Source organism: Protopterus annectens, chromosome 2.part2 (assembly GCF_019279795.1).
Source record: "Protopterus annectens isolate FY-2018-M chromosome 2.part2, PAN1.0, whole genome shotgun sequence".
Taxonomy (NCBI): domain Eukaryota; kingdom Metazoa; phylum Chordata; order Ceratodontiformes; family Protopteridae; genus Protopterus; species Protopterus annectens.
Window position 1 is genome coordinate 507,129,797 of NC_056730.1, and position 26,488 is coordinate 507,156,284.

The window sequence follows — 26,488 nt, forward strand, 5'->3', positions numbered from 1 at the left end:
CTCGTGGACCCACACGAGTGGAAACCGCAACCAAAGATATTCAACATGTTGATAAACAAATGGGGGAGCCCAGATATAGACCTGTTTGCCTCCCCCCAGAACTACCAATTGGACAAATTCTTCACAAGGACTCCTCACACAAACAAGCTTGGAAAGTGGATACACTGTCCTTCAGCTGGAAAAATCTATCAGTTTATGCCTTTCCTCCTCTGCCTCTCCTCTCCAAAGTACTACTAAAGATCAAACAGGACAAACCAAGGATGATACTGATTGCACCAGACTGGCCATGCCAAAACTGGTACCCGCCTCTTGCGCAGTTTGATACTGCTGGCTCCATGGCACCTGCCTCAGACCCCTACCCTGCTGTCACAGCAGGAGAACCAGATTCTGCACCCTCAGCTTCAAACCTTGACCCTGGCAGCCTGGCTAATTTATTAATCTCTCCTTTACCATCCCTCAGCAAACAAGTGTTGCATGTCATTTTGGAGGCAAGGAGGCCTAATACTAGAAAATCTTATGCTAAAAAATGGAAAAGATTCTGTGCCTGAAACCAAACTCAAGGGATGGCCACAGCAGTGCCCAATTTACCTTCGATTCTTCAATACTTAACTGAGATGCTTCACAACGGCCTTTCTTTTTTCCTCAATCAAAATTCACGCCTCAGCCATTTCAGCTCATTACAACACACAACCACCCCTCTTCTCTCATCCACTGCTCAAGCAGTTCCTCAGAGGGGCCAAAAACTTAAGACCACCCAGGAGAGCCCCAACTCAAGCCTGGGACCTTAACTTTGTATTGAAAAAACTCACTCTTCCTCCTTTTGAGCCAGCTGCAAGTGCAGAGTTAAAATTTCTTTCTTGGAAAACAGCCTTCCTTTTACCAATTACTTCAGCAAGAAGGGTATCTGAACTACAGGCCCTTATGACAGTGGAGCCTTTCATCATATTTCATGCGGACAGGGTGTCCCTCAGGACCAATCCCTCCTTCATGCCCAAGGTGGTATCCAGTGTGGCTGTTAATCAGTCCATTCATTTGCCAACCTTTTTTTCTAATCCACAGAACAAAGGAGAAAGGATTCTGCACTCCTTAGATGTGCACAGACAACTTAGATCTTACTTGGACAGAACTAAACCTCAAAGGAAATCTAAACAACTGCTGGTGGCATTTGCTGCAGGGGCAGAGGGGATGGTTATTGCAAAGCAAACTATTTCTAAATGGATAGGCCATTGCATTAATTTCTGCTATAAGCACCATGGAAAACCTATCCCACAGGGGATTAGACCCCGTTCAGCCAGGGCTGCATCTACCTCTACAGCCTTTCTCAGAGGTGTACCCTACCAGGACATCCTAGAAACTGCTACCCGGAGTTCTGTACATACTTTCACCAAGTATTACCATTTACCAATTTTCCCTAAATCCAGAGCTGGCTTTGCCACTGCAGTCTTGCAGGGCCTTCTAGCTGGTCCTAATGCTATCTAAATGCCTCCTCCCATCCTTTGCTTTGGGAATCTACCAAATGTGATGACTGCAGCAATGAAACATGAAGAACATAGTACAGTTGTGTACACATACCATAAATGTAGATGCTCAAGTGTATTCACTATTGCAGTCCTGGTTACCCTCCCTCCAGCCCCCTGACTTTTGGCTATACCGTTAACTCTCCTTTACTATGTTTAAAAGCGTTTTGGTGTATTTGCTTTTTTGTTGGCGGTGTAACCTTTAATTGCTTCCCATTAGGGGGGGCACCTGACATCTGGGACAAGAAAAACTGATGTAATGGCATCGGCTGCATGCTTTATACCCCTGACTACCTAACGTCACGGAAGATGAGACAGCAACTAACGCAGGACCCAAGACTTTGATAATCAGGCTGACTGAGGGCTACTGCAAGCAGATAACCCAAATGTCATGACTGCAACAGTGAATATACTCGAACATCTACATTTGTGGTAAGTGTACACAACTGTACTTTACGTATGTAGGTCATTTGTTTACAAGTACAGGCTTGAGACCAGACCCGATCAAGCAAGCAGCTATTCTTGAGCTGTCAGTATCAGATAATATACAAGCTCTACAGCATTTCCTAGACACTGTCAACTATTTTGGCAAGTCTATACCAGACTTCAGTGAGTTGACAGCATCTTTAAGAGAGCTAACATGCAAAAATGTTGCATGGTCTTGGTTGGAACAGCACCAGAAGGCATTTGAAGACCTCAAGCAGAAAATTGCCACCCCACCTACATTAAGATATTATGATGTGAACAAACCAGTCACTCTTTCCTGTGATGATTCAAAATTTGGTTTTGGTGCAGTTATACTTCAAGAGGGCAGACCAATAGCTTATGCATCCAGAACACTTGCCCAAACTGAGATGCAGTGTGCTCAGATTGAGAAGGAACATGCAAATACTATTGCCAAAAGCTCCAAGTTTCATGATTATATTTATGGTTGAGCTATTCAGATTGAAACTGACCATCAACCTCGAGTTACTATTCTAAGGAAGCCTATGCATTCAACTCCAGCGAGGTTACAAAGAATGATGCTCAAATTGCAAAAGTACAATTTCAAAATGGTCTACACAAAAGTCAAATTGCTCTATCTGGTTGACACCTTATGAAGATCGCCCATAAGTACGACAGAACAGCTTGATGCAGAGAATTCTGACTTTGTGATGCCAGTGCGTAATTTTTCCCCCACTAGACTTGATGAGTTAAGAGATCATACTCGGACTGATCCAATTTTGAAAAAGCTCAATCACTACATTAATGTTGGATGGCCGCCAGAGCAAGATGTGCAAACGTGCTTTCCTTACAGAGATGAATTGTTGATAGAAGAGTATTTTCAAAGGTCTTAAAATTGTTGTTCCTGCTTCTTTACAACAAGAATATATCCAGATTTTGCATCGTGGTCACCCAGGATCCGCATCCACTAAGAGAAGAGCAAGAGAATTAATATTTTGGCCTTCATTACCAAAAGACATTGATAGCGTACTTTCTTTTTGTTCAGTATGCAGTAGTAGTAGACCACATTTGCAGAGAGAACCACTTCAGCAAAGTCCAGTTCCTGAACTACCTTAGTCTACTGTAGCAACTGATATCTTTGAGTGGAACAGTCAACACTACTTGTTTTTGGTAGACTCTTATTCAAATTGGTTAGAGACTACCTAACCTAACATTCACTGCTATTATTACTAAGCTGAAACATCATTTCTCAGTTCATGGTAGTCCACATAAACTTCTTTCTGACAATGGTACTCAATTTATTAGCCAGTTTCAGAAATTTGCAAAAGAATGGGACTTTGTACATGTCACAAGTAGTCCTGAATATCCTCAGTCAAATGGTCTAGCTGAACGTGCAGTACAAAGTAATTACTTGGAAGGTCAAAGCATGACAATACCAATGTGTTCTTGAATTTGCTTAATCTCAGAAACATATCCCGTGACAATATTCTTGGCTCACCTGCTCAAAGACTACTTTCCAGACAAGCTAATACTACGCTACCCATTACTTCTAGTTTATTGAAGCCTAAACCTAAGAACAATAAAACCATCAAGGCTCAATTGTTGAAGAAGCGTAATGTCCAGAAATCTAGTTATGACAGATTGAGCAGATTACTTCATCTGTTGAGGGAAGGAGAGACGGTACAAATTCAGACAACAAAAGGTTTTGATCGAATAGGACAGATTACAGGTTTTGTGCCAAGCCGAGATCCTATCTGGTAGACTCCAAGGGTGTGGAGTATAGGAGGAACCGTAGACATCATCTTCCTGTACCCAGAGTCATCATCACCATCACAACATTGTTTCTGTGATTTGGACTCCAAATCTAAGAGTGAGTCATACACTGTTCCCATACCAGAATTCTGATTCTGATTCCATTACAGAAAATGATGCGAACATTACACAGGTCATCCATTTTGCAGAGACTGTTCCAGCTGCTAAAATCTCATTCCCAGTTTTATGTCACACGATATGGACGAGTATCTAAGCTTAGTGTGAAGTATGCAGCAACGTGGACTTGATTGTGTATATCTGTGTATTTAGTATTGTATAATGCATGACCAAGAATTACCTGTGATTTCTGCATGCCAAATAGCCTCATAACATTGTATGATCTATTTCTCAGAGGGAGGATGTAGATCAGAATGCAAGTGATGTGCATGTTGTATCTTTAAGAAGCATGTCAAGGCTATATGTGCACGTATAAATTCCAGACACGTGCAACCCCAAGTGTAATTTTGAAAGAGCAGCCAGGGAGAGAGCATGCAAGATTGCAGTTTAGTTTGTATATAACTTAAGTTAAAGTCAGTAAACTTCTATAGTGATGTGTTTATATAAAATAAAGCTGCTTGAACAGAACCCATGAAGATTCTTCTATTGTGTCCTAGATAGGAGAGCGACGGAATCCATGCTGAAGTGTGGAGAGTAGAGTGTTATTGAAAAAGAGGTAGAGTAATTTTGTGTATACACAACCTTTGCAGAATTTGTGGCATGTGAGCTAGGATGGAGATAGGTCTGTATGTAGGTGGTTAATTAATTAATTAGTTAATTGCCACCTTTATATAACGGAAGAGTCACAGATTGTTTGAGTATGTTGGTGACATAGGATTAATGTATAGATCTGAGAATGCAGACTGAGGTGGTATTCTGCTGCAGGTTTAGGGTATTAAACTGTCTGATTGTCAGCCTTCAGTTTGGGGACGTACCTTTTTATGGTTGATATGGAGAAGATGGTAACATGATTAATCTCTGGAGTTAGTCGGGGGTTGAGTAGCTGTTTAGAAATGAATGTGGCTGTATTTGTAAGGTAGGTGTTGTATTTAGAGGCAGTGTTTCTACAGGTTTCATATAGCATTTGGTTGGCTTGCGTTTTTACAGGTTTGCGATAGTGTTTTGGCTTGAGTCTCTCATAAGTTTAATACCATTTTTTATCTAAGATGATGTTTGATTTTTTTGGTATTGCCTAACTACCTATAGGTTTGGCAGTTGTATTGTGCTCTTTTGGCTGAGAAAAAGAAAGCTTTCAACAATCCACAAGCAGTCTGGAAAATGAAAAAACAACAAAATAAAAAATCCAAGGCCTTGTCATAGTTCAGGTAAGAAAAAAATTAATATAATAGGTTCTGTTCTGAAGCAGTCATTTTTATATCCAACAAAAATGTTAAACTAGGTATATTAAATTTTTACATGGGTTCATAGGTAGGTACTAGGCTATCGGCCCTGGGGCCTATACAAGCCCAGCCAAAAAGGTACCCTGGCTTTTGCCACCCAAGAAAATTATTTTCCTGTGCCACTGTCGAGCAGAACCACAGAGGTGATCCCCGGGGTGAATTTCCTATTTCCCATCCAATCATCAAGATTTTTCTTGAAGGGTGCTAATGAGGAGTTTTTGTGATGTCAGTGCGTAATTTTCCCCCCACTAGACTTGATGAGTTAAGAGATCATACTCGGACTGATCCAATTTTGAAAAAACATTATTTTTACCTTTTTTAAATGTACCTAGTTTAATTTTTTTGTTGGATATAAAATTGACCAATTCAGAACAGAGCTTGATATATTAATTTTCTCTTGCCTGAATTGTACCCAAGTCTTGGATTTTTTATTTTCTTGGTTTTCTGTTGGCTCTCCAGGTGTTCCATGCCTTATTCCTTTTCATTATTTTTTTGTCCACTGTTTGCGCCAGGGTACAGTATTGACTTTTATTTCTCTTTTTTCTTCATAGTAGTGCTAGTTTGACAAGAAGGCTACTCAGCACCTCAGCTACTGCTGCTGACCTGCAGCCTGACAGCAAGCGAGAGAGTGGCAGTTGTCCTACTTTTTCTTAGATGAGAGCAGTTGTTGTGAAGTGTTAATATAAGAACTAGATAGTCCTTTTTGCAGCCTAAGGCATATATCGGGGTATTATCACAAGGACAGACACTCAGAGAGCAAGTCAGGGCCAACCCTTATAGAGGTAAGTGTGATGTCGAACTGGACCACTAGACGCTATGGATGCTGAACTTATCTTTGGCTAGTAATGCATCAAACTTGTACATATCCTGTGCCTTTATACTTGATGAGAAGACTAAAGAAAGTACTTCTCTTGGCTTTCACCCTTGAGATGCCTCTCTGAGTTATTGGGCCTTCTAGTCCTTAATTGACCAGCCAGCATGATCTTGGCAGATATTCCCTTGAGTCACTTGGTAAGTGATTGGCAACACCCAGGATGGAGAACATCCCTTCTGAGGCTTCTCCCCTAGACTGTGGTCCTGTTATAGAAGATGGATCTGTTGCTTCATCCTACTCCAAGGCTGTTAGCTCAGGGACTGGATGTCAAACAATTGTTTTATGTCTGGTAGGAGCTTGAGTCACAGTTGAAAGAGTGCACCCTTAGTAAGTTTGGACTAAAGCCAAGCCTATACTGAGCTTGGTGCAGGCTTTTCTACAGTGTGCACATATTCCCAGACACCCAACACTTGTCAGTCCCTTTGTCAGTCCCTTAGTCACTGTTGCACAGTTTCATGTGTAAGCTCAGTATTGCAGATAGTGGGTATGTGACACTTCCTCTTGGTAAGGAGCTTCCTTTCAGTCTGGCTCCTCTAACAACCCTGAGGATCCCAAGGCCATTGTCTCTGAAACAGTAAAGAGCCTTCAGTCATACAAGGAGCAAGCCCCCCCCCAGGAAATGCCTGATGGAGTTTCTTATGAAGGAACATGATGAACCCTGGGTTTCATTTCTCTGGAGCCAATATTTAAAGATGTTGTTAGAACAATCTGAATCTGTCCTTTTGCCCCCTACTAAGAAGGGGGTGCCCTTTAAAATCTTCACAAGTGGACAGAAGCATTAAAGCAGTGTACTTCTGAATACTGAATGATTTGTTTGTTTCAGCACAGGGTCTAGAGAGACAATATTTTGTCATCTTGCCATCTACTCAGTCTGAGGCATTGGACAGATGCTGTAAGAGAGTTTGTTTGTGGGATTAAGTTCTCTGAATTCTACACTGCTTGTAGAGCTATCACAGAGGACCAGTAGGGTTTTTGATGTGGTCGCTGTCAGCCATGTTGTGTAGCTCACTGATCCTATCCTCCAATTTAACTGGTGGATCATCTAATCTTAGTGGAAGTCTTGGGAAAGGACCAGATTTTGCAGCTCAGTGGAGCTGCAGAAGCTGTCTTTTTTTTTTTTTTGTTGAGGAGGTGTTGGAGTTTCTCTTTTATCCATTTCTGGCTCTGAAGAGGGGGTTTAGGTAATCACCCTACAGGATCTCAAGCTGCTGTTCTTGCAAGGTGCACATGTGGTGTTCGTGGGTATAATGGACACTGTTTTCAAGATATTGCTCCAGTCAGTCCGAGTGGAGTTCTCCTGTCCTCACATACAAACTTACACAATATGGGCTTCTCACCCAGACTCTTCACAATGTTCCTGGTTGTGATTTACAAGGTTTTGCGGGAGAAGGATCTTTGTGTTGTTTTACCTGGATAACTGTCTCCAGCTAGCCCTAAGGATTTCCTACTGTAATCTCTTCTGTAAAAGTTCCCATAGTTACGACCCCTAGTGGTGGTTATGATTTGGAGAAAGTCCTTTTTAACTCCAGAACAGAGCATTAACTTTATTGGCATGGGGATGGACACATTCCATTATTAGTTGCTCCTTTCCATGGAAAGGGTCTAGAGGTTGTGGCTTTAGTCTTCTAAATGCGAGTCTAGCACTGGGACCCATGCTTTGACTCATCTGTGGTTACTGACTGCTGTGGTCTTTATGGTTTTGTTTGTATACCTGGGGATGTAGGTGTTTCATTGAACTATAAGGTGTTATTGACTTCATATCAGCCATGGATTTATGGATTTACTTTTTGTGCTGCGTCTTTTCTTGCCAGTCCTTGGAGTAGTTGATGTTCTTCGCCTGTTTTGTTAATATTTCCTTTCTACGTCTGAATCTGTTTTGATGACTGATGTTTTGCTTGTGGGCTGTAGAGCCCACTTATGTTCCCATACAGTGCGAGAAAGTGAGGTTCCACTGTTGAGAAAATGGCCCTATGCCAGTTAGTTGGAGCTAATAGCTGTCCTCCTGGCCATAAGACCTTTGAGACCAAATTGCTTCTGGGGCTGTCTTTATTTATCAGACAGCTATGTCATTGTGTGATGCCTAAACATGTGCATGTGTGTGTTTGGGAGCATAATCACTGGGCATGTAGGTGCTCCTTATCTGGTAGTGGAAGTTAGAGGGCCATCACACTCATAATGGTGTACATCTCTGGCGATGTGAATGAGTAGGTAAACACTCTGAGGTCTTGCTTGTTCGGGATGATCTGGAAGTGGGGCACTGACTTGTTTGTCTCTCTTGAAATGGGTATCTTCCCGTCTTCTGTTAAGTGTAACCAGACAAAGGGTAAGTAGCAGTGCATATGGTTTGTCTGCTTTGGCATGTGAGATTACTTCTTTGTATTCTGGTCATGCCTGCTGACTGTGTTTCATCACAAAGTTCAGTGAAGAAAAGACTCATTTTTGCTGTCCTCCAAGAGGGCAGTGGTTTCTGGCTATTAGGAGAATTACAAAACTCTACTGGCCCAATAAAACTATGTTCTCCATGATTGCGGTGAAACTTGCCTCCATCTCAGGACTTGGCTTTTGCTGTAGCTCCCTTGATTCTGCTAGATTTGCCAGCTGGGGTCTCAGATGTTCTAGACAGGTTACTTGTAGGTAAAAGTAGTTCTCACTCTGGGTAGAGTGAAACTCTGTACCACCCCATTCAGTTATCTTGTAAATGATCTTCACTTAGACACCTTTATATGTTGTATATCACTTATGCCATTGTCAAGGCACTTTGTGTTAGCGATCTGTGTGTATTGTTATCTTGTGGAGAACAGGATTTTGACTGTTGTGGAAAACAGGATTATGACTAATTCTCTGATTAAAAAAGTTTCTTAAAGAACTGCCTATCTGACCTCTTCACAAACACTCTTTTCGTCTATGGGAGCTGAATTTCTTGGAGGACAAGCTTGTCTTTCTACAGTTTGAATCAACTAGCTAGGGAGGGTTGAAGTTTGTACCTTGAAAGACATTTTTTCCGATGACCATCATCTCTCTTTTTAGAATCTTCTTGTTTCAGGTCTTTTTGTTGGAAATTGTATCTTCTCCTTCACAAAGATAAGGGCCTCTTTCATGATGATGCCACAGTTCCTTACAGTGATGGTTTTAGACTTGTCTCTGAACTATATTATTAATCTACAAGTTTTCTTCAACGAGCAGACACCAAAGACCAAGGAAAGCCTTTCACACCCTGCATGTGTACAGACTGGAGAGGTGTTAATTGAAATGATTATGAGAATTTAGGAAGTTGGTCCTCCTGTTCATCTGCTTTGTGCCAGAAGTGAAAGACTACTGGTAGCTAAGAAGTCACTTTAAAAAATTCAAACTAAAATAAAATGACTAAAAAAATGGGTAGAGCACTGATCCGAATGGACCCATTTACATGATACTATATACAGAGTGAATGACACAATGTGGTATATAAAAGTGAATATAATAGTTGACTTAAGGGTATAAAGGTAATAGATAAATGGCATTATATGCTGAGTGACTGAAAAAAAACACAATGTAGGCATGCATTATATATAGTGGCATCAGAGCTAGCATGCTGAAAGAATCACTTTCAAAAACAGAGCAAAGTATGTAGACAGGAAGGAATGACGAGGTTAAGTTGTAACTTTCCAAGTTCACTGCAGCTAGTTTCAACAAGAATGCAGTTTCCCCATTGTGCTTCCTCGTAGTTGCCATTTGTGGAAAATGGTGTAAAACCCCTGAACCCATGCTTGTGGCTTCACCCATTAAATTGCCTTTATGTTTATACGTAACTCTGGGGCTGCACCTCATAGGGAAAAAAAGGACAAATCCCAATATTCCAGGAGATGGGGTTTTAGGGAATGTGCATTTCAGACAAACTGCATTCTGGCAAATGTGGATATTCCTTACCAGCCGCATTGCTGCTTTTGCCATCAAGCAATTAACTATCCGTTAGCAGATACTGTGGTTGTAATCTAACTTGACTAAGAGAGTCTCCCTGCAGTATTTGGTTTAAGAATCTTTATTGCAGACAAACGTGCTACTTTCACTTTCTAGGTGTACAGCTTTGCCAAGTATTTTTGTCTGTTGTGACTCTGCCAATCAACTACATTTGTTCATACTGTCTAAGAAACTACCTGTGCTATGTGTTTCTGTGATCCTCTAATGTCTTCCACCCTGATGGTTACTGCTCAGGATTCATCCCCATCAAGGGGCCATCACAGGTAGCATTCATTGTTAAACTTCTCAGTTTACATACAAAAGTATTTTAAGAAGACACTCTCTCTCTCTCCCTAACTTTGTGACCGAGAGACTTCTGCAGTAATCTGAGCTGTTGGAGTTTCTTTGTAAGTTGGGCAAGTATATTTTTTGCACAATACTTGTTTAATAATCTGAGTGTCAGATCTTCATGACTATTTCCCAGTTTCAAGGAGGATGCCTGCTGTAGTGGCGTGGAGGCAAATTGCTGGGCTTTGAGGGAATGTGTGTTCAGTTATGTGCTAAACCATAGCATACATCGCACAGGAGTGAAGACCTACCCAAATGTAGGATTTTATTGAAAAAAATGCAGAATTTTGATTGAAGAAAATAAAGCCAACAAAGGACCATTCAGGAAGTCCTCTCATGCATCAGTTGATGCAGTAAAAGCACATCTGCTGTTTCTTTAAAAACTGGGAAGTTCTGCTTCCACAGAGAGCAACCAGATTTAGTCTAAAAAATATTTAGCATTTTTCTGGCACCCTATTTTACAGAGATGTAATGAAGGGTAGGCTCTGAGTAGACATGATGATTTTTAAGCAGATGCAGAATGTTGAGTAAATGCATCTTTTTGTAAGTCAGAAATTGAGGCATATGTTGCTTTTAACAGCAGGAACTTTATGGAGGTTATAAAGGGGAATTAAGATGACTAAGAACAGAGAATTAAAGCATATGCATTGCCATATTGTGATGTTCAGCATTATGATCAGTGCTGCAATAGCCTAAGCTATATATGGGTTATGACCTGCTACCAAAACTTCAGGGCACCTTCCACTTGCTCAAACCGCTGATCAGCTGTAGCTGAGCTGACTAAAAGTTAGGTTTGGATTGCAAGCCCTTCAGAGCTTTCCTGCTGCCGAGTTGAATGCTCCTTTGCAGGCTTTCAAGAATTGACTGTCAGGTAATGCTGTTCCAATGATGGACAGATAAGTTCCTTGAGAAAAACCTAACTTTAATTTGCTTCTAAATGAAAACTTAACTTTTTTTTCTGAAAAAGAAGTACTTATAAGCTAGGAAAATGTGTTTTTGTTGACTGCCTCTTGACTTATGTCCTTTTAAACAAGAGTGCACACACTGGATACAGGCTGTCATTACAGTGTTGTCTAACTTCATCCAGTACTTTATTTAATTTTGGCTGTAACCACATTTCAAAAAATCAGACAACACCTTCGCATCCATATCAAAGACCATTATCATCAGATGTCGGTCTTGATAGTCTACAAAATTGTCCCTTTAAAACACACACACACACACACACACACACACACACACACACACACACACACACACACACACACACACACACACACACGCCTGGGATGCATACTATGATGATGTAGGTAACTGTTTATTTTAGTATAATTTTTAAATGCCTTGGTAGTTAAACATCCTGGTCCATTCCAATATATCTAAAAATGGATACTTTCACATGAGCTGTTCAGCCCAGATTTTAAAAAAGTAGCTTTGTCGCCTCACAGTAAGACGTTGTCCTGTTCGATTCTCAGCTAGAGCGTCTTCTCTTTGGAGACATGCGTGAATGGGCATACCTTCGTTGAAGGTTGTACGTCAGGGCTGGCAATTCGGTACATAAAAATCTGCTGCCAATCATTAGTGGACCGGAATTCTGCTGTGGCAACCCCTAACCGGGAAAAGCTGAAAGATACAACAAGTACTAGAATTAAGATGTAGTATAAAGCACTCAAGTTCATCTTCATTTGAACCCCATAACATAAGTATATCATCAGCAAGTCATGCATACTGTTGAATGTGCTCAGAAAATTCATTGTCTGTAAATACGTAATTCTGCTCCCAATCATATTAACTAAATTAGCATGTGTATTTGCTACAGTAACATCTATTTCTTTGTAAACAAAAAAAAAAAAAAAAAAAAAAAAAAAAAAAATTTGTTGACATAGCAAAAAAGGTAATTCTTATGTACCAGTTCTACTTAATGTGCAAGTAGCATTAATAAAACTGTTTGTATTAGTTCCATTAGCACTCAAAATATTCCTCCTAGAGGACACTCCTCCATCAGTAGGAATAGATGTAAATAAGGACTTGAGATCCAATGTTACAAAGTTAGAGAGAGAACATAGGGTAGACCTGTACCATATGCTAAGTTTTCTCACAAAATCCCCTGCGTCAATTACTATAAAATCAGTAGTATCAAATTATGGTCTTCTTACTTTTTCTGGATATATATAGAAATAGGTTCTGTCTAGCAACCAGACCCTGATAAAATAGAATGCATTGGTGGGTTAAGTAAATCTTTATGTATTTTAGGAAGACCATATATAATTCACAACAGGTTCCATAACAGAAAAGTATTCAAACAGATCAGATGTAATATAGGAATTCAAATACGTATCGTATACAATTAATTTAACTTTAGAAATAATTAAATCTACATCATTTTTCATCAAAACAGTATGAATTAAAGCGTCATTCAGCATTTTGTTCATGCTGTCGCAATACTTATTACTGATGGACGTTATCGTAATATTGTTATTAGACTTCAAATTCAGTGTTTGAAATTGTTTCTTATCTAAATTATAAAAACTAATCTTATGTTTCCTGGAAAAGAAATTCCAAATATCAAGCTCACATTTATTAAGAAAAGCTAAAATAAATGGAGGGTAGATAGACATGAAAGTATTGCATTTCTTTAAAAATTAGTTATGGTGTTTGAATCTTGATTAGATGAAGGATACAATTTCATCATCACATTTCTAACAAATAGGCGTACTTCAAGTTAAAAACTCATCAATGTCAACCTTTTGCGAGAGTATGAAAGATAAACCCTTATCTAAAATACCAAGTTCATCTCCAATCAACTCAAAAGTAGAAATGTTATATACCACTGTTAGCTGTTGCTCACAGACTGCGTCTTACTACACATTAATATTTTCTTCTGATTCTTCCCTTTTACCCTTGTGCTTGAGGTTTGTTGTTATTTCTGAAAAGGGCATTGCTGGATAGGAGCAGAGAGAGAAGGAAAATCCACAGTATTATAAACATCTATATCAACTGTCGCTTCATGTGAAGTGGAAGCTGTCAACTGCAGTGGCTTAGAGAATTTATGACCTTTGACCTGTTGCTCTTTTTTAAGACGTTCATTTCATTAGACCATCTTAAAATGTTCTTATGTAAAAAGTCAACTCGATCAAGAGCTAAGCCTGGAGATTATTCATGGTTTCATGAAGTTTATTATTGGCCATGCGATACAGTTCCTCACCTTCTTTGAGTATGTCTATTTCAGTCATTTTAAAAAATGTATTCGTAAGGGACATATAGTCACCTTTAAGTTTAGCTGCTAATATTTTTTGAAAAGTTCAGGATAACAAGTTCCATAAGTAGGCATTTTCAGGACCCAGAGATCATGGTGTTATGCATTCTTTCAGATACACGTAAAAGCTGAGTCTCTGCCTTTGCAGGCACTTATACTGTTTTGTCTTCCTTTCAAATTGCACAGTCTTAGCCAGGAGACATTTAATGGTGGAAGCTGACGAAATTAAAGCATCTGTACCAACTCCATTTACTTCACAGGATAGTGACACCAGGGGGTTACCAATCACGTTAAAAGTTTAGCATGCGGATTTGTAGCAGGATGCATACAGGATGGAGCATTGGAAAACATACTTGGTGTATAGTCCATTTCAGGTACCGGTGAAGTCATGTTCCCAAGAAATACAACAACTAAATGATCCAATAAAATAAGAAACTCTAACTGTTCAAAAATAAAAACAACATAAACAAGATATTTCAAGACTATAATAAAATTAAGTACAAGCTTTCATGTATAAATGCTTTATCAAGTATTTTAAAAACTCCAATATACACTCCTTTTATAAAACAATTAATTACTTTGACCATGTGATTAATTTAATGATGTAAATTTTTTGCTGTAAAATAGGTTTAAGGGAACAAGACTCATTAATTTGAGGTGCATTTAATGCATTAAGTCTACTCATGCATTCATATTCAGATGAATCTGTTTTATTTTCAGTTTTGCCCCTCCTAATACCACCAATTAATTGTATTACAAAAAACTTAAAAGTATGAGCTGTATCTTTCAATGAGACATGTTTAGCTAATGTATTGGAAATATTTAATTTTATAACATCATAAATATGTTGAGCTATCCTATCATGCAGCCGTCGATTAGTTTTCTGTACATAGAATGATGTACAAATGGTGCACTTTGCCATAAATTCATGCTGTCACAATCAGCATGATGAGAAAACTCATAGCTATAATTATAGGGTGTATAAAATAAGCCACAATATCAATAGACTGGCAATAATTACAATTAATATAGGGAAAGGTGCCTTTTGTTGTTTTGTGAGGAGCATTTTATCGGACTATTGCTGTTAAGTGTCCTTGGGAAAAGAGCATAATTTTTGGCTTGACCATAGAGCAGTGTATCAGTTCATTGGCTGGATTCCTTCTTCCAGCCACACATAGAAAAAGATTGATATTTTGCTTCTGCTGCAGGTGAATGACTGTGTTGTGGACAAAGTCAGTTCCTGAGACCACTCATTTGTTTCTTCAGATCCCTATGGTGTAGTCCATACAGCCACCATGGACCAAATGTCAGACATGTCCTCTGTGGCTGTTAGGGTCCCCTTAGTGGGTAATAGAGAGCCGCTCTTGTTGGTTCTAAGAGAAGGGGTAGGGAATGTGCCCCTACATAGCAAACGTTGTGTTCATCTCTGAGGAAGTTGATGCTGGTAATACTTGGTCTGTTTCTCCTTTCAAAAAGAGACAGAAATCTAAACATTTATCTTTTTCCATCTCGGTTACACTGAATGTGGTAGTTTATTGGGCTTGGTAGACTTTTGCTGACTCTTGACTCTTCTTATAAGGCAGTTTCTGGTAAATGAAAAAATTGGATTCCTCTTTTCATGAAGAGGTTCAGGAACTGGAAACTGTAGAGGAATATGAAGGAATAGATACATTTTTTTCTTCAGATTTCTGATTCACTTTCTGAGGATAGTATGTTGACTGACCCTCCCTGTGAAGAATTCTCTTTCTGTGAGACTGTTTCCATAATGAATCAGTGTTTTCAGTGGGAGAATACTGAGGTATCCCAGTCTTTCAGAAAATATTATGATTTGTTAAAATTGGAATTTTCAGAACCTTCACCTTTCCCTCCAGTTTTTCAGCTTTGGAGTAAGTTTTTGCCACAGCCTGCAGTTTCTCTGACAGTCAGACTGTTGCCTGTTATAAACATATTGTATAAAGTTTGTCAGTCATTCAAGTTTTTATACATCCGTTCCTGACCTGATCCATTAGCTATCACTTTAGTAAATCCAGCTGCTACTAAACCTTTTGTTAATTTTAATCTCTATCTTTTTTGTAAGAATGGAAAAGCTTTTGATAAGTTTAAAGGGAAAAGTATATGCTTCAACCCTCTTTTTCTAAGTTTTCTAAGCTATTATTTGCTCCCTCCTCTAGCTTTGGAAAAAAAAAAAACAATCTAAGCAGAATGTTGTTAAACAGATGAAAGCAATGCCAGGAAGATCCAGAAATGAAAGCAGATACCTCTGAGAATAAAAGACAGTCAAATAAGTAAGAATGACTATGTGAGGGAACTTGCCCACCCCCCACCACCACCCTGGCAGTCCCTTTATCCTACCAGAAATTCTGGCTCTCCATTTCCCTCTCTCTCTCTCTCTCTCTCTGGCAACCAATTGTATTCCAGAAGTATGTTATCCAACTAGGCTATAGATGGCAATGGGAGGAATTTCCTCCTTTCCAGGGGATTCCTTCTCATCCAACAGACCAAACTCCTCATTTTCCTGCTGTCTTACATCATATACTGTCTCAGGGTGTAGTAGGAGCTGTTCCTCCTCCTCTTCAGTTAGGTGGAGGGATTTATCGAATATTTCTGGTGTCAAAGAAAGTAGATTCTTGGAGACCACTTTTGGAGCTTTCATTCCTGAACCAGTTTATTTTCACTTCACAATTTGTTGCTCCTTGTTCCTCATTTGAATTTCTTAGTAACCTTAGAGTAAAAAGATCTCATCACACAGCTATTCATCCAGATTTTCTGGTGTTTCTTAAGGTTTTGTGTGTGGATCACGTCATCAATTTTCTGATGTTCTTCATCTCACATTGCTGCAGTCCTAACACTTGGGTAGTCCGCTGTCCCAGTCGGCCCGAATACCAAAGTATAAGGCTGACGTCGGTCAAGGCGCATTAGTCTGACGTCAGGACGTCAGGGTACAAATGCGCATGACCGACGTCATATCCTCAGTCTTTTTTGCCGCATGGTTCGATGCAGAAGCAGCGTTGCAAGTGCAGGTTGGCGTTCTGAGATTTTCCGAAGTCGGAGTTTCAGACCGAATCAAAGTTGGCTAAGTACCCGTTAGAATATTTTGGTTTTTTCTTGCCTCAGTATTTTACCGGATGTCAGAAAAAGTGAATAACTGTATTTCTTGTGGGAAACGGATACCTCATAGGGATTACCATACCTTGTGTATACCTTGTTTAGGGCCTGAGCACAACGTTGTTGGCTGTCGCTCTTGTGCTAGATTTAACAAACGCACTATAAAGAGAAGATTGGATTGTGCCAGGTTAGTTTTTGGGAAGCGGTGTAATTATAAAATGCCGTTGGATGCTCCGACGCCCGCTTCGTCTAAAAAGCGCAAGGACAAAGCAGTGAAGCCTAGGTTGGAAGAACCGTCCGTCCCGGACGCCGGTTCTTTGGAGGGCTCTGTGGAGCCGGAGGTTCAGCCAGAAGTTTCTTTGGAGTCCCAGGGAGATACTTTATTATTGCAAGATGTGGCCTCGCAGGAGGTAGGCCAGGCTGAAGGGGCTTCTCAGGTAGCTGTTCTTCCCTCCCTTCCTAAGGTGATTAGGCCCTCCCCCTCTGTTTCCAAGGCTTCTCCCAGGGGCAGGCCAGGTTTTGTTGCAGGTGTTACCCCTAGTTCTTCAGGGTTTGTGCCTAAGAAGCATATGCTTAAGATGGCAGAGGATTTGATTACAATGATTAGAGGTTCTATGCCCCCTCCTGATAAGAGGCCTAGGGTAGAACCTGAGCTTGGGAGTTTTGAGCAGGGTTCGGATGCTTCTGAGTCTTCGGATGAAGACTTGCAGGAGTATTCTCCTTACTCTGATTCTGATGTGGATGATTCTACTCCTTCTGCTTCTCCTCCTGAGGATTTTTCTTTTTCTGAGACTCTCCATTCCATGAGGGAGCATTTTAAATGGGAAGGTCAGGATTTCTCTGATTCCAGGAAAAGGCTTAGGGATTTTTTGTTTCTACCCCAGCATAGGCCTTTAGCTATACCTCCTGTTCTGGATGTGGTAGAAGATGTTTTTGCAGAGGCTTCTCTGAACCCTGATTCTTTGCCCCCTGCTCCAGTTAAACCGGATAGATATTATAGGGTGCCTGAAGCTCATAAGTATCTTTTTAAGAGTCCTAGGGCAGACCCAGAAACTGTTTCTCAGGGGCCTAAAGGTGTTAAGGCTTCTGTTAAAAATCCTGTTCCTCCAGATAAAGAGGCAAGGGCTTTGGATAGATGGGGAAAGAAAGTGTATACTTCTTCCACTTTAGCCATGAGGGCTTTGAATTGCCAGTTTCACATGTTGAAATACCAAAATTATCTCCTTTCACAATTGAAGTCTAAGGTAGATGCTCTGGCGGAAGGTATTGAGTGTAAAGAGTTGCAGGATTTATTTCATGTTTCTGAGCAGGTGGGTAAGCATTCTTTGCAATGTGGTTTTGATGCTGTACAGGCCTCTTCGAGGGTGGCTGCCACTGGTTCGGTTCTTCGCAGGCACGCCTGGCTGAGGGATCAGAATTTAGCTGAGCATGTTAAAACAAGGATTTTAGATGCTCCTTTGCAATCTGATGTGTTGTTTGGTTCGCCTGTGGAAGCTGTTCTAAAGAAAATGGAAGACAAGGCTAAGTCTATGCAGACTGTTAAAGATTTTTTGCAGGTTCAGCCTCCGAAGTTTAGTAGAAATTGGCCTACCAAGGGGTGGACATATCCTGCTTATGATTCCCAGTCTAGGGGTAGGTCTAGACGTGGTAGGGGTAGAGCTCAAGGTTCTTTTAGGCCTAGAACAGGGAGTTCACCTGCTCAGTCTTCTGGTGAGGGCAGGGGTCAGTCCTTTCGTAAACAGACCCAATGACCTGCCTTTTCAGCTGCCAGAGTCTTCTGCCTGGCAGCACCTTTGGGAGGAAGGTTGGCACTTTTCAAAGAAAACTGGAGTTTAATTACCCAAGACAGATGGGTACTGGATATCATTCACCACGGTTACAGGTTTTATTTCCATACCTTGCCTCCTTTCAAAGGCATGCCAGACATTCCTCCTCAACAAAGAAAAGAGGCTTACAAGCAAATTTCTCTGTTACTCCAAATAGGCGCCATTCAGCCGGTTCCTTTGCCAGAAAGGGGCCTAGGATTTTATTCACGCCTGTTCCTAGTACCAAAAAAGGGGAACACGTGGAGACCAATTTTGGATTTATCTATCCTCAACACTTATCTGGACATTCCCAAGTTCAAAATGTTGACGTTACAACAGCTTTTACCTCTGCTGGGCAAAGATCACTGGATGGTAACTTTGGATCTCAAGGAAGCTTACCTTCATGTTCCTATCAGACTAATTTGCAGGAAGTATCTGCGTTTCAGAGCTGGGAATTCTCATTATCAGTTCTCTGCATTGCCCTTTGGCTTATCTACTGCGCCCAGAGTATTCACAAAAGTTCTGGCTCCAGTGATAGCTTTCTTCAGGCTAAAAGGAATACAAATCTATCCTTATTTGGACGACTGCCTGATTCTGGCTCAAGGAAGGGACGTGCTTCTTCAGCATTTGGAATATGTCATAGCAGTGCTAAGATGCCTAGGGTATTCTGTGAACGAAATAAAGTCCAGTCTAGTACCCTCTCAAGACATGTGCTTTCTGGGTGTGAGACTGAATACAGCAACCCAGATGGCCTTTTTAACCCCGGACAAACAAAAGAATCTTTCTCTTTACTTCCATCAACTATCTCATCAGTCCGGGCTGACTGCAAGGACAGTCCTTCAAGCCTTAGGGTTCATGGCATCTTGTATTCTGGTGCTTCCCAATGCCAAACTGCACATGAGGAAGCTTCAATGGTATCTCAAAAATGTATGGACACAGCACTGCCAGGATTTGGACACTGTCATTCAAATAATACCTTGCATTCAAAAGGAATTTTTGTGGTGGGCTCAGGAATGTCACCTAAACAAGGGACTCTCTGTGACCCGGCCAGAGGCAAGTCAGATTTTAACGACAGATGCCTCAGACACAGCTTGGGGAGCTCATCTGAATGGAAAGTGGATACAAGACAAGTGGCCTGCCAGCCTGCAGCATCTACATATCAACATGAAGGAGATGTTAGCAGTCCAGTTTGCATTAATGGCTTTCAAAGATTTACTTCTTCCAGGGCAGGTGTTGATTCTAACAGACAACACTACTGTCATGTGGTACATCAACAAACAAGGCGGAACACATTCTTATCCTCTATGCAGGCAGGCAATGATTTTGTGGGAGACTGCGCTAAGCTTGCAGCTGAATCTTCAAGCAAGGTTTCTGCCGGGAGCACAGAACTCCTTAGCAGATGTGTTAAGCAGGCAAATCATGGATCCCCACGAGTGGAAACTGGATCTTCATGTATTTCAGAAATTGACAGTGTCATGGGGAACTCCAGACATAGATCTGTTCGCTTCTCCACTAAACCACCAGCTGCCAAAGTTTTGCACGAAAAAGTTCCATTACACAGCTTGGAAAGTGGATGCTCTTTCTTTCAGTTGGAAAAATCTTCATGTGTATGCCTTTCCACCTCTGCCTCTCCTCCCAAAGGTACTCCTAAAGGTCAGACAAGACAAGCCAAGGATGATTTTAATAGCTCCAGATTGGCCTCGACAGCACTGGTACCCGTTACTGAGGAGTCTGGTAAAGAAGCCTCCATGGCCCTTACCTTTGATTCCACACCTATTGTCTCAGAAGGACGGTCATCTACTCAATGTCAAGCTTCACTCTCTGCATCTAACAGCCTGGCATATTCTGTTTTGAGCCATAGCAGGTCTCAGCATCCTCAACAAGTTTTGAATGTGATTATGGAAGCCAGAAGACCTAGTACAAGGAAAGTGTACGCAGAAAAATGGAAGAGATTTTTATTTTGGAGTGCAGCAAAAGATTTGGATGTTTCTGAGCCTAATTTGAGTGTGGCTCTTCAATATCTTACTGAGTTATTGGACAAAGGTTTGTCTTTCTCTTCCATTAAGATTCATGCTGCAGCAATTTCAGCTCACTATGATTGTGACCCACCATTGTTTTCTCATCCTTTGTTCAAGCAATTTCTTAGAGGGCAAAGAATATAAGACCCCCACGAGAGCTCCTACTCCTGCTTGGGACCTCAATTTTGTGTTGGAGAAACTCACTCTACAACCTTTTGAGCCTGCAGCTACTGCTGAGTTAAAATATTTGTCATGGAAGACTGCATTTTTGTTGGCCATTACCTCTGCAAGAAGGGTTTCTGAATTGCAGGCCCTTATGGCAGTTGAGCCTTTCTTGATTTTCCATAAGGATAGGGTATCTTTACGTACTAATCCTTCCTTTATGCCTAAAGTGGTTTCTAGTGTGGCTTTAAACCAAACTATTCATTTGCCTACTTTTTATGCAGATCCCCAAAATAAGGGGGAAAAGATTTTGCATACTTTAGATGTACACAGGCAGTTGCGTTATTATTTAAGCAGGACTAAGGATTTCAGGCAGTCTCAGCAGTTTTGTTTCTTTTGCTTTGAGCTCTCAGGGCAAGCCTGTGTCAAAACAAACTATTTCTAAGTGGATTGGGTTTTGCATTACTTTCTGTTATTCCCATCATGGCAAGGAGATTCCAGCTGGGATTAGGCCTCATTCCACTAGGGCTACTGCCACTTCCACAGCCTTTCTAAGGGGGGTGGCAACTAAGGATATTTTGGAGGCAGCTACTTGGAGTTCAGTGCATACTTTCTCTAAGCATTACCACCTTCCTCTCTACTCTAAATCTAGGGCTGGTTTTGCCACTGCTATTTTACAGGGCATGTTGGCAGCTCCTGCTTCTTTGTGATTTGCCATCCTCCCTTTCCTCTGCTTTGGGATTCTACCCAAGTGTTAGGACTGCAGCAATGTGAGATGAAGAACATAGTACAGTTTTGTACCTACCATAAATGTAGATGTTCGAAGATCCACATTGCTGCAGTCCAATTTACCCTCCCTCCTTCCCCTCTGTGTTTAGGGGTGGTTGTGTTGGTGGGATTGTACCATTCTGATTTTGTATATATTGTATATATATTTGGTACAGGGGTGTTTGGTGTGTTGTTGTTTTTTGGTTGGGCCTTATCTTTTTAGGGTCTTCTGACATCTGGGGCAAGAAAAGACTGAGGATATGACGTCGGTCATGCGCATTTGTACCCTGACGTCCTGACGTCAGACTAATGCGCCTTGACCGACGTCAGCCTTATACTTTGGTATTCGGGCCGACTGGGACAGCGGACTACCCAAGTGTTAGGACTGCAGCAATGTGGATCTTCGAACATCTACATTTATGGTAGGTACAAAACTGTACTTTTTACCCTTTAAACTGTCCAATGCTTCAAGAGTGTTTACAGTATGTCTCATTCCTGTGATAGCCCACATCAGATTGTAGAGCATCTGCATGTTTCCATATTTAGACAACTTGGTTATCTTTGCACAGTCGTCTTCAAAGTGTTAGGAATCTCTCTCTCTCTCTCTCTGTCTCTCTCTCTCACTCTGTCTCAAGTCAGATGTCCTATACAGTTTGGGATTCTGCCTCTCTCACGGGGTTGTTTTTCTGTGGTGCCTGCTGGACACATGAGTGCAAAGAGCTTTTTCCACAGGAAAAAGAATGAATGTACATCTAGATCCTTTTCTGGGTTTTTCCACTCAGATTTCAGTATCTGCGAGGGAGTACTTCAGGATTCTGGGCCTTATGGCTTCCATGATCCTTCTTGCAAGTCTTCCAATGGGAAAGATACAATAGAATCTAAAATCTGTTTGGTTCCAGCATTAATACCCATTGATTTTTCAAATTCAAGTTATAGAAGTTGTAAAAAAGGAGATCATGTGGTTGAGACTTCATATTTCTCAGAATCCAGCTTTCCCATTCTCCCCTTCTGTTCCAAAGAAGTCACAGCAGATGCTACAGTCTTTGCTGGGGAACATTGTCAAAGTGCATAAAAGTACATGATCTTTAGGGCAAAAGAGAGATTCCAAAAGATGTAAACGTAAAATAGCTGTTATAAATGCTGTCATCTCACTGAGTCTGTCCCCGGGACATTATAGTGTTTACAGACAATTCACAATGATGTGGTACAGAAGCAAGATGGAACCAGATCTTACCCCCTATGTAGACTAGGTATGCTAGCACGGGATATAGCTTTATAGCACAATCTGACTCTGCAGGCTTCTTACATTTTAATAGAGCAAAATTGTGTGACAGATAGGCTGAGTGGGATCAGGGCAGACCCTTGTGAATGGAAACTGAATCAGGGAGTCTTCCAAGATTTGATCCATCTGTAGGAAATTCCTCTGGTAAAACCCTTTTGCCTCCTCACTAAACATTCAATTGGCAAAATTCTGTTTGAGGACTCCATGCAAGAATACCCAAAAGGCAGGTGTCTTTTGTTTTGCTAGAACTGGAATGTTCCTGTATAACTGTTCACCCTTTCCACTGATTTTCATGGTACTTCTGAAGATTCAGAAGGATTCCCCAGAGGTCATTGTGGTGACTTCCTTTTGACCAGGCAACAGTGGTTTGCCTTTCTTTTGAAATTGGCCAGAGGCAATTACACAAGCTTTCTCACAGACTTGATTTACTCACACAAGATCAGGGGTGTTTGATACATCCAGACAACAAGCAACTGCTTGGATGATGGGGTCTTAATACCTTTAAGGCACCTGTTTTCTGAGAACGTGCAGCGGGTATTAATGGAGTCAAAATAGCCTGATACTAGAAAATCATGTATTACCAAAATGGAAAGGTTTTTTAGTGGATGCCAGCAAAAGAACCAGCATTAATTCAGGGCTAAAGTTTCTCTGGTTTTATATTATTTGTGCGAGTTACTGCCCTGTGTCAGTCCATTTGTCGTCCATGGATCCGCCTCTTTTAATGCAGTCTCATGTGAAAATGTTTTTGAAAGTGGTTCTGCATAAGAAGCTTCCCAGAAAACCTGTCAGCCTTACTAGGGATCTTAATTTTGTATTAGAGAATCTAACACTTGCTCCATTTCAACCAACTTATCAGGCTTACTTAAAGTTCTTAACACGGAAAGCAGTTTTACTCATTGCTCTGACTTGTACAAGAAGCTTGTCTGAGATGCAAGCTCATATGGTTGGTCAAACCCACAGAGATAGGGTTTCTTTGAGAACTAATCTTTCCATTATACTTGAAAGTCTATCCATCTCCTTGTCTTCTTTCCAAAACCTAAAAATTAGGAGAAACGATGCTTCATTCCTTGGATGTCCACAGAGAGCTCCGGTACTATCTTGACAGAACAAAGTCTTTCACAACTTCTGATCAGTTAATTTCTTGTGAAGGTAAGAAGTGACAAACTTTGTCAAAGCAGACTATTTTCAAATGGTAGTACCTTTTGTTACTCCGACTACAACAAAACTAGTCAAGTACCACTCTGCCACATCCTTGGCTTCATCTTTGTTTTTTTTTTTTTGGAAAAGGGTTGGAATCGAAGTATTCTAAAAGCAGCTACTGGTTTTCTAGGCATACTTTTACAAAGTACTGTAAACCAAATTCCTTCTCCAGGTCTCTGACAGACTGTACTAGAACCCCTCCCCTTTCACCTCCCACTTACTTTAAGCTGTAATAATCCACCCATATAACTTTGGCTACTGCAGCAGTGATCATAATGAACATGGTACACTTTTGTGTAGGGTCACTGCTGTAGTAGCCACTCCCTGTATCCACCCCCATTGTTTTTGTGTGCTTTTTATTCTGTGGTGGAGACATGGCCTCTCAGGGCTTAGTATCCCTCTTTTATTTGGCATGAAAGCTCTGAAAGGCTTTGTGGCCAAATCTGACTTTCAATCATCTCAGCTTGAGCTGACTAACTGCTTGGGTGCATGGAAGGTCCACTAAAGTTTTGGAAGCTGGCCTATGCATGATACAACTTGTATAGCTTAGGCTACTGCAGCAGTGATAATTCAAATATCTACTGTTATGAAAAAAATTACTTAAACAACTGTGCTTTCTACTTCTGTAGTCTGGTGTTTGAGATGGTTATGATATATCAAATTCCAGCTGTATGTATATACATATATGTGTGTGTGTGTGTGTGTGTGTGTGTGTGTGTGTGTATATATATATATATATATATATATATATATATATATATATATATATATATATAAATATATACACACACATATACATACACACACACACACACATATATATATATTTCAAGGGAGGAAATGGTTGGCATTTTGTTTTGTTAAGCATCTCCTGGTATACATGGGACAATGCTGACCGATGTCTGCAGTGGACTGTAGCCATGGCATGATAAACCTGCATTGATATCTTTGTATATCATATAGTGGCAGGGACCAGCCCCTTATTTAAAGAGTGATGTCTGCCTGAACCTGCCTTTCAGTTTTTTATTCCATTAAGGAAAAGAATTAGTACTTCAGTCATGGAGAGTTCCCAGACTGTCTGAAGTATATTTATTCAAGGCATTGCAGAATTCTGATTATGAAATTAGTTGAGTATTGTAGAATTGTTTTCATAAAAAATCTTTAGTTATCCCCTTGTCTAAACATTTTAGATTCAGCGTTATTTGAAAAAAAATCATGGTTCTTTTCAAGCAGCAGATGACGGAATGTTTCTTCTTCAGAGTTTTTTTTTTTTTTTTTTATCATATTTCATTTAACTATAACTGCACAGATAATGAGACTGTTGTAGATGCTTTCAACAAACAATTGTGTTTCTCAGTAGTTTGCATGTTTATTATATTTGTTGTTTTTCTTTCACAGTTTGGTAATTCAGGAGGGCCTCTTATAAACTTGGTAAGTAGATTTATTTCCTTTAGTGGTGTTTGTTCCGTGCTTAGACTCTTAAAGACCGAAATGCATGCTTTACCATGATGAATGAGTTGTATTTTGGTAGTAAGTAGGCTTTGAGAATGCAGTTTGTATGCTTTCCATGCAGCAGGATGAAGTAAGCATTTAAGGGATGCATTTCTACTATTAGCTAAGTAAAAATGCATGATAAAAGGAATTTTTACAAGCATTATCAGAAGTCATGTTTGGCAGAGCTCATTTAAAGTTCCTTGCTTACTTTAATAAAATGCTTCTAAGTGTTTGAGTTTAAAATGAATCAAATGTTAAAATTAAATTTGTGCAATAACAATTCAAGAGTAGGTGCACTTTGAAAGTATGCACAGTATCTTTTTTATTGCAAAACATAAAAATGAAAGAGCTGTGGCACTATCACAAGCTAACTGGATTGATGCACTCAAGTGATGTAAATGAAGTGACCATGCAATGAAAATGTGTACTAAAAACATGAAATGTTTTTGGAAATATGTTTCATTTATTAATTCAGTAGTAATCGCCATTTGTTTTGCAATGGAGAGTTTTTGGTTTTAAACTTCAACACCATCCATCCGTTTCATTTTGGATAGTGTACTCAGAATCATAATAGTACACAAGTATGTATTTATTAACTTGATGTATGCTGCAAACAAAAAGACAATTTGAATAGTATCAGATGACAAGATATGCCTGTTATCTTTCATGTGTTTTCATTGCTACGGTAAATCCCTAGTGTAGTACAGATGACTTATTTTGCACAGTTTCCCATTTTCGTTAAACCGTTGTTTGTATTGTGCATCTGCATACCATACCATAGTTAACAAAATGACAGACATTCATGCAGTCATTGCATAATACTCACCAGACATTCTTATAGCAACAGAAACTTGGCAAAAACCCCATACAAGAGACCCATACCTACTCCGACAAGGTTATTTCATACACAGGTTAGACAGGATAAGGAAGAAGGGAGACGGGGTTGCAATCTTCTGCAAAGATAACCTAAGCATAGACTGCCTACCCATCAAATACCCTTATGATAACAACTTTTAAGTCCTAGTAACACAGCTCAGAATCAGCTCAAAGAAAAATATTACTGAAATAGC

At 40.2% G+C, this 26,488-nt stretch overlaps 1 protein-coding gene across 1 annotated transcript in view; it reads left to right on the forward strand.

Annotated features, from left to right (window-relative positions):
- The window catches only part of HTRA2 (HtrA serine peptidase 2), a 578,743-nt gene that overhangs the window by 132,588 nt on the left and 419,667 nt on the right, over positions 1-26,488 (forward strand). The window contains exon 4 of the mRNA XM_044063975.1: positions 25,323-25,355. Within this exon, the coding sequence (XP_043919910.1) occupies positions 25,323-25,355 (33 nt within the window). The remainder of the gene's footprint in view (positions 1-25,322; positions 25,356-26,488) is intronic.